The 10,315-nt window shown below is 45.1% G+C and overlaps 1 protein-coding gene across 1 annotated transcript; it reads left to right on the plus strand.

Annotated features, from left to right (window-relative positions):
- Positions 1-2,209: 2,209 nt before the first annotated feature.
- On the plus strand, positions 2,210-9,663 carry RPL7 (ribosomal protein L7). The gene is made up of 7 exons (XM_076329551.1): positions 2,210-2,300; positions 3,228-3,330; positions 3,827-3,993; positions 4,645-4,782; positions 5,161-5,270; positions 6,414-6,624; positions 9,601-9,663. Exons 1-6 carry the CDS (start codon positions 2,287-2,289, stop codon positions 6,620-6,622), a joined length of 741 nt encoding a protein of 246 aa, XP_076185666.1. The 5' UTR covers positions 2,210-2,286; the 3' UTR covers positions 6,623-6,624; positions 9,601-9,663.
- Positions 9,664-10,315: the final 652 nt, after the last annotated feature.

The following is a 10,315-nucleotide window of genomic DNA, read 5'->3' on the forward strand; positions in this document are numbered from 1 at the left end:
CCGCTCAGGGGCGGGCATCCCGGCGGCTCCAAGCGGCTCCCAGCGGCCGGGGCTCGGCAGAAACCCGCCTCCCGGCGGGGGGGGGGGGGCGGGCGTGCGGACTACATGTCCCAGGGTGCGCAGCGCCCCGCGCGCCTCCCGCCAGAGCGCCATCTTGAGGCAGCGGCCGTGGCGGAGGGCGGCTGGGCAGAGATCGGTCGCGGGCGGCTGCGGGCCGGTGCCCGCGGGCTTTGCTGGCCGGAGAGGAGCGGCGTGTCAGGACAGGCCAGCAGCGGCCCTGGCGATGCCGGACCGCAGGTTGAAAGAGCGCGAACGAGCGTCAGAAGTTCGTACTCACGGCTATAGACGCACGGAAGCGGCGAGCTGCCGGGAGCCGCCGGGGTCCCCGCAGGTTCCCCGAGGCCTGCGTGCCTCGGGTTTCTCTGCTGAGCTGTGAGAAACCGCTGAGCAAAACCCCGATGTTTTTTTTTTTTTTGGTCTGTCAGCCAAATACAGAGGCTATTAACGTCTAACCAGCCACGGATTGAAATGGGAACTCAGAAGTACCAGCATACGGAAAGTATTTTCTTCCGTGAGCTAACAACTGCCGCTTCCTGTAGTAGACGGGCACCCTGCGGCCCCCCGACGCCCAGCGCCGGGAGCCCCTGGGCATCTGCCGGCTCCAGAGGACGAGGAGCAGAGCATGCCCTTGCGATTTCCCACACGTGGGTGGGCAGGACTCATCCCGCTGCCGCCTGCCTCTGCCCGTCTGCAGCCATGTGCCGAAGAGCGCTACGCCGCGCTTTCTTCCCTGCGCGGCCGCCATTTTCAGGAACGTTGGGGCTTCGTATTTGTGAATGCTGCCGCTCGGATTTAACAGAAATTGGAGTTCAAAAGTTTTGGGAGAAAGTGCAGACGACCTCTTCCTTCGGCAGATATTGTAGGTGTTTTATTGCACGTGTGTGTGCTGATTTTAATTGCCCCCTTTTATAATAGTTTTAATGAGATCAAGTGATACAAGTGTTAGTAATACTATTTTACAAAAATCAGTGTCGGTACAGCTGCAACTCAAATCCAAAGCATTCTCAGTAACGTCCTTCAGTGCTACCTAGCACCCCTGCGTGCTGTCAACAGGCAACACATAAAACCAGCAAACGCAGAGCTCAGCGTTTGTTATCCCCAGCCCAGCTGCCTACACTTTTTTTTACACTGGATGATTCTTTGCTGCTCCGAGTTCCACTAGTTCCCCTTCTTCCCGTGCACGCACAACGACGTGTCGGGGCCAGTGCCCCCACGGGTGATTTTAAGAGCACAGGCAGGCGTTCACAGGATCGGGCCCAAGAGGCACAGTCAGTAGCCTTAAGCTGCCTTCCAGACAAAAAGCCGCTGTGCCGTGACGGGCAGCTCTGCTGGCAGCACGTCCTCCCGACCGTCCTCCCTCCTCCATCCACACAATTACTATTTTTGCACGGCGAGCTGAAAAGAAACCCAACCAACCCAACAAAAAACATAGCCCGACAGAAACGGAGCCCGCGGTTCCCATTTCCCCACGCGTCCTGGTGAACGATCCTGCAGGCGCGACGGACGGGACGGCCCGGGCCTGGGCGCGGGCGAGCGGGGCGGCAGCCCTCGAAGTCAGCCGAAAGCCACGCTCCTCCCGCACGGCTCCGTCCAGCTGGATGGAGACGGAAACGCTCCCCGGGAGCCCGGGCTCTCCCGCTGGAAGCGCTTCAGGCCGGGGGTCGAGCAGGAGGAGCACGGTTATGACGCTCTAGCGGGGCTCGGCCTCGCTTCGGCCTTCCTCCCGCTTCCCTCACCCTCCAGGCTGCCAGGTTGTCGGTGTGAATGTAGCTGAGGAGGGGGGCGGCGGGAGGGGCGTTTCCCCGATCTCAGCCTCCATCCCCGCCTCGGTGCTGAAAGCGCAGGGCGGGCGGTGGCGTCCCGTAGGCTTTCAGTACAGGTTTTAAGGCTGGGACAGGGGAAATCCTGCGTTACACGAGGTGCCTGGCAGCCCCACCACCGCAGAGCACGTTTTCAGCTCCCTGCGGTGAAGGCCGGGTTTGAGGGCGGAGCGGCTCACGCCCGGCCCGGGATGCAGCCGGCCTCGGTCCCGCCGGGCGGAGGGCGGCTCCCGGACGCTCTTACCCTCAGGCACTCGCCGGCCACCCCGGCGCCCGCACCGCGGTCAGGCACGGCCGCGGACGCCCAAACCCGGGGTCCTGCCGGCGCTCAGGGCCCTGCCTGCGCAGGCAGAAGGGTTAAGTCGGTCCCGCGCATGCGCCCGCCCTCTCTCTTCCGGCGCTGATCATGGCGGAGAAGGAGTAAGTGGCCGTCCCGCCCCGGGATAATCCGCCGCCATCGGCGGCTGCGGCGGCGCCCGCTCCCTGTCCCCACCACCGGGACGCTGCCCACCGCCCCCCGGTTGCCAGGCCTCCGCCGGCGACGCGGGAGGGGGGGGGCACAAGTGGCTGGGGGCCGGGAGCGGCGGGAGGATGGGGCCCAGCGCGGCGGGGATGCAGCCGCCGCCGGTCCTGTCCCTTCCGCAGGCGGCGGTTGCTGTCCCGCCGGCCCTCGGTGAGGTGGGGAGGGAGAGCCGGCCCCCGAGCGCCGCTCGTGGGTGAGGGACCCGGGGCGGCAGGGTTTCTCCTGGCTTGGCGGGGAGTCAGTGCTGCGCTGGGGTGCGCGAAGCCGTGTGCGGCTTGAGTAGGGAGCCATAGCTGGGTACGCTTAGGGTAGGAGCTCACCCGGGTAATTATGGCTCTATAAACGCTGGTCTTGCAAGTTTTGTGGCATCTAAGAGTTTAAATTTCTGAGCGAGCTTAGAATTCTGTAAGTTTCAGAGTACTACCAAACTAGTTTTTCTCTTAAAGCACCCGTTGAAATGTTTATTAATCTGAAAGAGATGCGCTTGAAACAGACTTCCTTTTATTACAAATTGGGTCGCAGCAGGGTAGGGTAGAAACTCCCTGTCGCTCAAGTGGTCTCAGTCTTTATGGTTGTGTACATAGGTTGTGTGCAGCTCAACAGCTAGTCTGTCGGATCGCCTTGTCTAGTATAAAAGGTGATCTGTTCAGGCTGCATTGAGGCCTGGTGACAGCGGAAGCAAGTAAGGTGCCTCAATGACCCGGCTCGAGGCAGTGAGGCCTGCATACATATTGTGTTAGGAGTTTGCATTCATTGTTGTGTGTTACTTTAAAGACCAGTTTCTTCATAACAGCTAAAAGAGGTTTTTTTTTCTCTTCATTTAGAGCAAAGAAGGTGCCATCCGTACCGGAAAGCCTGCTGAAAAAGCGGCAGGCTTATGCAGCTGTAAAAGCTAAACGTCAGAAGAGGATGTTGGCTATAAAAAAGGTGAATATTTCATGACTCCTTGACTTGAATTGCTTATCTTTTGCAATATCAGCTACTACTGCTGATGTAACGCAATACAGAAGTTTACAGTATTTAGGTCTAGCACATTCATATTTTCTTAATGTTTTGGACTAAAATACGCTGCTTTTTGGGGGGGGGGGTGTCAGTAACAAACCAGTTCTGGGCAGAGTAAGGGCAAAGTGTACGGTTGTCTATAAGATTAGTTAGCCTTTTACAAGGCAAGAGGTTACAGCCTTTGTGAGGGTAAGCTTGATGCGTGGTAACATTGTTAAAGGTAAAGCAGCGCTGCAGTGTAACAGTCTTCCAGATTCTCTAGCATATTACTGAGAGTGATTCTAAACTCCGTGATACGGGCAGATGTTCCTTTAATCTGTGTTATTTCTGGGAAGTTCTAGAATATGCTACGTTATTTGAAGGTGGTTTTCATGTGTTAAAAGGCATTATATAATACTAAGTAATTTTCAATTGATTTCAGTCTCGTAAGGCACAAAGAAAACTCATCTATGCAAGAGCCCAAGCTTACCACAAGGAGTACAGGCACATGTATAGGCAGGAGATCCGTATGGCCAGGATGGCCCGGAAAGCTGGCAATTACTACGTTCCAGCGGAACCGAAACTGGCATTTGTGATCAGGATAAGAGGGTAAGATTGAATACGGATGTAAACAATTTTATGTTCAAAAGTACTGAAATTGGCTTTCCTGTTATCTGTTTTGAGGGCTTAATTATGTAAATAAAATCAAGTCTTCCGCTGGTGGCTTGGAAGGTTGTTGACAGTAATGTTGTACATGCACCAGAGGCTTATTAAGTGCAAAATCATTATGCTGGCTATGTCTCCTCTCTTCAGGAATCCCTGGTTTTTAAGAAGGTGGCAAGGCTACAAATACGTGCAGACAGTTTTTCTGTTTCACCTTAATCTCAATAAAATTACATGCCAGTATTCCCTAACATTCTACTAAGCTTTGTTTGAAGTGTGTGTTTAACTCTCCTTTGGTAAAGTGTTACAGAAAACTAACAAAAGGTGTGATTGGAAGAATTATGTTCAGGAGAGCACAAGGATAGTTCTAAATTGTTTCATTATAATGCTTATTTCAGTTCTTTTCATGGAAATAGATCTGTTTTAATACTGAAATATATAGAGATAGTAGATAATTTACTGAGCTAGTTTTGTGTAATTGGCAAAATAGTGATGCATTTCATATGGGAATGATACTATTGTGGGGTTTTTTTTAACCTGACACTTAAGTGTTTTCTGGGATGTAAATAATTGAGGCTTTTTTCCTATGTTCTCTAGTACCAATGGTGTCAGCCCTAAGGTCCGCAAGGTGTTGCAGCTTCTTCGCCTGCGTCAGATTTTTAATGGCACGTTTGTAAAACTCAACAAAGCTTCTATCAACATGTTGCGGATTGTTGAACCCTATATTGCATGGGGGTGAGTGAAATGGCTAGTTTTATCAAATCAGGGTGCAAATGTTGAGTGCCTTTTGCATTTTGCTACACTTGACTTGCAGGTTTCCCTTGTGTTTAAAATGTTCTTATCTTCTGTGTGCTTTCCCTGCTTTGAATTGAAAACATGATGAAGGCAGTGCTTTAAAAGGCAATGCTTGTTAGATATGATTACAGTCTCATACTAGTGTTGTTGGGAACTCCGTATGAGTAAGATTTGCTTCTCTGTTGCTTTTGTATTTACAATTGCGACATGCTGAAATGATCCTAAATTGTTTGTTATGGAAGTTTCATTTGGGGATGTTAACTTGGAAGGTGGCTTGCAAAGACTAGTAACTTTTTTTTTTTTCCTTGACTGTTTCAGTTATCCCAATCTGAAGTCTGTGCATGAATTGATCTACAAGCGTGGTTATGGCAAGATCAACAAGCAGCGCATTGCTCTTACTGATAATTCCCTGATTCAAAAACGCCTTGGTAAATACTGCTTCACTAAACAAAACAAGAAACCAACTTGTTGCCTTTGGATGATTAATGCTAAGCTGGACAGCTATCCTTACTTGCTTCTGGAGAATAGGAGTGATTGGTTAATAATCTCTACTTCTGTCTTAATAGCTTAATACAAAGCAAGCTGGAAGTAACTTGTGTTATAAAGTATTGAAAACCAGTGTAAAGAATTGAATTTTAGCATTAAGTTTGTAATTTTAAATGTAAACTCCTTGACCTTTAATAGGTCAGTAGGTTTTTCAGTAATGAAAAGGTGCTGTGGCTGGAAAGAAGCTTATCATACGTAGCTGTGAAGTTTCAAGTTTAATATTAGACATTGCTTGTGTCTTAGACCTTCATGGTCTGGTAACAGACTTTTCAAACTTCCTGTCAGAAGAACTGGCTAGTAAAAGCCATTAGTGTACTTAGTAAAAACAAAGCATGGTGGTCAGTTGTCAGGAAATAGACTGCTCTAGGAGGCTCCTTCTTTTCCAGTCATGCCAGGAGCGAAAGGAAAGACTGATGTCGCTCCCATTTTTGGCACTTGATTTGTGTATCACTTCAAATTTGACTGTGTCACGTTTGTTCCTTTTCCAGGGCAATAGATAATCAGATTCTGAAGGTACAAGTATTATGCTATAATCACTTTCCTTTTTAGCATTGTATTTTACGAGCAGTTAACCTGTAACATGTCACTGAAGACTCTGGAAAGGCATTAAGAAAACATGCTGTTGCATTATTCAGCAGCATAAGTGGTTCAGTGAATTTCCCCGAGCTACACATAACTAGGGTTTAAGTGTATTTAATCTAGCTTTTCTTCAAAGAACACAGTCTATTTTCGTAAGATTCCCTAAGTGGGGTTTGTTTTCTGTTGTTCCTCATTGCTGGCTACAAATATCAACAGTTGAAACTGATGCCTCTTGCCAGATGTAACAACTAAATAATGAGTTGGCTGCAGCTAATCCATGTTAATTGGAAAAGTCAGTCATTGGGTGTCATGACAGAGTGGGTGCTTTCTGACTTCCTGAAGTTGATCAGAAAAAGTAGGTATGACAATAATAACTTGATGATTTTTAGCTTGTCGTTGACGAGTGGCTCTGTAGCCCTTCTGAAAACAACGTTTCTGAATTTTAGGAAAGTTTGGCATCATCTGCATGGAAGATGTGATCCATGAAATTTATACTGTTGGCAAGAACTTCAAAGTTGTGAACAACTTCCTTTGGCCCTTCAAATTATCCTCTCCTCGGGGTGGAATGAAGAAGAAAACGATCCACTTCGTGGAAGGTGGGGATGCTGGTAACAGAGAAGATCAGATCAACAGACTCATAAGGAGAATGAACTAATGGTGAGATATTACTAAAGGTTAATACTATCCACTGTTCTGTCTCTGCTGTGTAGGCAGCTGCCGTTATTGGTTGAACGTTCAGGTCTAATATATATTCACTCATGCTTGGGTGGTACCTACGGTATAAAGCTACTTGGACAATACAGTGTTCTGATTTTATTTTTAAAGTCTGGCTAAAGCTTAAACATTTGTGAAGAAATTAAAACTTCATTACAGCTGATATGTTTAGGAAGTATAAACATTACCAATAACTTATTTTTCATTTACCAATAACTTGTTTTAAAACCTTATTTGGGTTTTATGATGGGAAGCCTTGAGATCTGGGCTAAAATTTTCAGCCCTCATTAATGAATTCTTAATATGATCAAAGTCTTGTGATTGCAAGTACAGTGTTTTTTTCAGATTGTCTGATTTCTGCTATAAAAGCCTGTTTAGGACTGGGAGAAATTAAATTACCAATTTAGAATTTTAATGGTCTAAATTTTCAGCTTGTTCAGGCTTCAAAATGATTCAATTTAAGCTTTCATGTTAACATGACCAAGATGGTAATTTTGAAAGACTAATTTGCCCATTTGAATAGTCTGTCCTTTAGAAATGGGAAGGTTTATTAACACTTAAAGCAGTTTGACAGTGACAGCTGAGTCCTGAAGTTAGTATCTAGTTCAAACAATGTCTTACCATCTATTGTTCTCACTCTGCTGTTCCTGCTTTGATGAGAAGTCTCTGCCATTCAAAGCCAAAACTTCATTCAGAGTTCTCGTACTTCCCATTGCTTTTTCCACCTTTTTAAACACTAAAGTAGCTTTGGTGTTGCCCATATCTTATTTTCAGTCAAGGACAAATGCCTTTTTGGTATGACAGATATGCTGGAATTTAAGAAAACTTCGTTGTGTTAGGATGCTTGGAAAGAATAACAGGCAAAGACCCAATTTTACCCAAACTGATTCCTCCAAAGGCAAGAAGGGTTTTTTGGTTGGTTGGTTTTTTGGTTTGGGTTTGGTTCGTTTGGGGTTTTTTTGTTGGTTTTTTTCTTTGGTTTTGTTTTTTTTTTTTAGAAATCAGATGTGCAGTTTACTTAGGAATTCCTAACTTCCAGAGGGTCAGCTAATAAAAAAATAGTGAGTAGTGATGTGACTTCATAGCTTAAAACAGGTGTTTGGATGAGTTCTCAGAAATCAAATTTTCTGAAGGAGGGGAAGTAGTTTGGGAGTTTTTTAAGCCTTTTAAAAATGTTTTTATAGCTAACAAGGCATAGCAAGTTGAGCTCATTGACGTCTGCTGTCTGTCCAAGTCAAATGGAAAGATATTTCATAGGACTGACAGCTTTTTTTCTTGAAGCTTTTTTTGTAGGCTGTTCTTCCTCAGTTTCCACTCCCCCAAGCTTTTTGCATGTTGCTTTGTTGTCTCCATCTGTGAAGCAGCAGAGTTTTAAAGCACTGGTTACATGGCACGTGGAAACTTGCGCTTTGGGAAAATAGTTGCTTACTGGGGACAGTGTTCTTGTAAAGCTTTTTAGCTCAACTATGGGAAGAAGTGGGTAACTTTGAGTAGCAGAATTGCTGTGCTGTCTGGTGCCTGGGGTGATGTTATGTTACTCATACTAGTATTGTAGAAATTTTGCTGCTGGTGGCACAAACTCTTACAAGTTCAGTACTGGCAGATGTTTCCCTTAAGTTAGTGCATGAGGCTTCATAGTCAAGATTGAGCAAAACTACTTTTGCTTTATGCTCCTGTCTGGTGTCTGAGTGCAAGATGGAAACTGCTATTTTTAATTGAAACCTTGCAGGTTTTCTGTCAGTGTAGATCCTTTCTCCTGATGTTTGTCAGTGAAGATGGAGAAGTATACTGGTGGTATTGAGTTTTCAGGAGCCTTCCTACAGGAGGGAAGCTTCTAGTTCACTATTGCAGTGGCTATAAATGCCTGTGAGGAGTAGTATATTGGCAGAGAAACTAGGGTTATTCAGCTGGTTGCTTGTGTTTTTCATTGGACTTCTACCTCAGCATCCCATGTAAGTAGCAGACATCAGGGCTTTACTCCATCTTTCAATTTAGGAAGTGACCTTGCAGTTTCTTATTTTATGCTTATAAGCAGTTAGTTCTTCTTCTTGGACTGCAAACAATCGTACCTCTGGTGTAAAGCTAAGATAACTGATTGTTCTTGTCTTCTGCACTTTCTATTCCTGCTATTTTCCTACTGTTCTGAATAGAGTGCATGTTTGAAATACCTACATGTAGAAAATAGAATGTTGTAGGTTTCTGCTGAAGTAATGGCCAACTAGAGCAGTAGGTTCAGATGAGATATTGGCAGTACTCTTAAGTACTGTCATTCTGAAGGGCCATGTATCTGAAGATGAGTATTTATTCTTCTTCCCTATATGTAGCTGGTTTCCTGTTATTTGTCTTTATTTCTTATTACTTAAGTGGTAGTCTCAAATAGATTTAAAAAAACAAACAAAGACTTCCCATACCAATTCCTTCATATAGATTGGGGGAAAAAGAGCATAGTACTCGATACCAAATTTTGATAATTCAGTATTGGCAAGATGCTGAATTTCATTAGCTCTCAAGAAAACTTTACAGGAACTGGTCTCAAGTCTGCTTTTTTGCTTTCATTTTTGTATGTAAACGGTCCCTGAAATGTGCTGAAAATAGGGTTACTGCAGCAAAAGTTAAAATGTCTTTAAATATCAAGTTCCCCCTGCTAGGCTTTTAGACAAATAGGAAAATAGGTACCAATAGTTCAAGGTAGGAATGTGTATCCTGTCAGTTCTGGCACTTGACATCTGTGTTGTGAGTGAAAAGATGCTAATATAGAAGTTAGTTATTGTGTGCAAGACTATTGAAGTCTTAAATCCAGTGAAATAAAATTAGTATTTTTAGCCCAAGTGATAAACTGTAGAAATGTATTAATTCTTCGGGTGGCCAAAGTAGTTTCAGATCTACACGTCTAATGATACTTCTTTTTTCCCCTTTCAGATTCAGATGCCCAGCTGCAATCTTTCAAACTCTGGTCTATTAATAAAGCCATCTTGCACGAAACTGTGTGTCATCTCGATTGGTCTCTTTCTGTGATCCTCTTCTCTAGTGGTGGCGGTTGCTAAGTTAACTTTGGAGTAACCTGTTTCAAAGACCCATGTACAGTTTGAATTAGCGGTATATAGATAATACTGTTTCACCTTCATTTGGAGGAAGAAAATTTGGAAGGATTCACGCAGGTAACATTAGTTTTTGAGTGGCAACAGTTATTTATTTTTGTTGTGATTAAAAGTACAGTAAATGACAAACTGAGCGAGTGGACAGGATTCTTACTTAGTTGTAGTGCACCAAAGCTGTGCGAGAAGATTTTTCTGTGTAAAGAAGAGGCAAGGGTAAATCGGTTCTTAACATGTTAAGATCCTGATTTTAAGATCGTAATAATTACTTCCAGCTCTGAACATCTTCAGGTATTTTTTACCAAAGGAAACATGAAATACTTTACAAAATAGCAAATTATTTTCCACATTCTAGATAATTACTCATCTTTACGTAATTTGTTTGCAGTGTTTTATTTCAGATACTATAGAAGTGTTGACCACAGGATTCACGAGGGTATGAACAGTTGTTGCTAATGTGTAGGTCTAGCAGAGTACAGATCAGAAACCCAGGGACTGGTAAAATGCATAATTCGGCTTGCATTCAAACTGACTTCTCA

Source organism: Aptenodytes patagonicus, chromosome 2, assembly GCF_965638725.1.
Source record: "Aptenodytes patagonicus chromosome 2, bAptPat1.pri.cur, whole genome shotgun sequence".
NCBI classification, from domain to species: Eukaryota; Metazoa; Chordata; class Aves; order Sphenisciformes; family Spheniscidae; genus Aptenodytes; species Aptenodytes patagonicus.

Bases quoted from the DNA above. Each gene is read 5' to 3' on its own strand.
- RPL7 (XM_076329551.1), top strand. The intron at 3,994-4,644 runs GTAAGATTGAAT...TATGTTCTCTAG, and splicing joins TTTGTGATCAGGATAAGAGG to TACCAATGGTGTCAGCCCTA. The intron at 5,271-6,413 runs GTAAATACTGCT...TCTGAATTTTAG, and splicing joins CCTGATTCAAAAACGCCTTG to GAAAGTTTGGCATCATCTGC.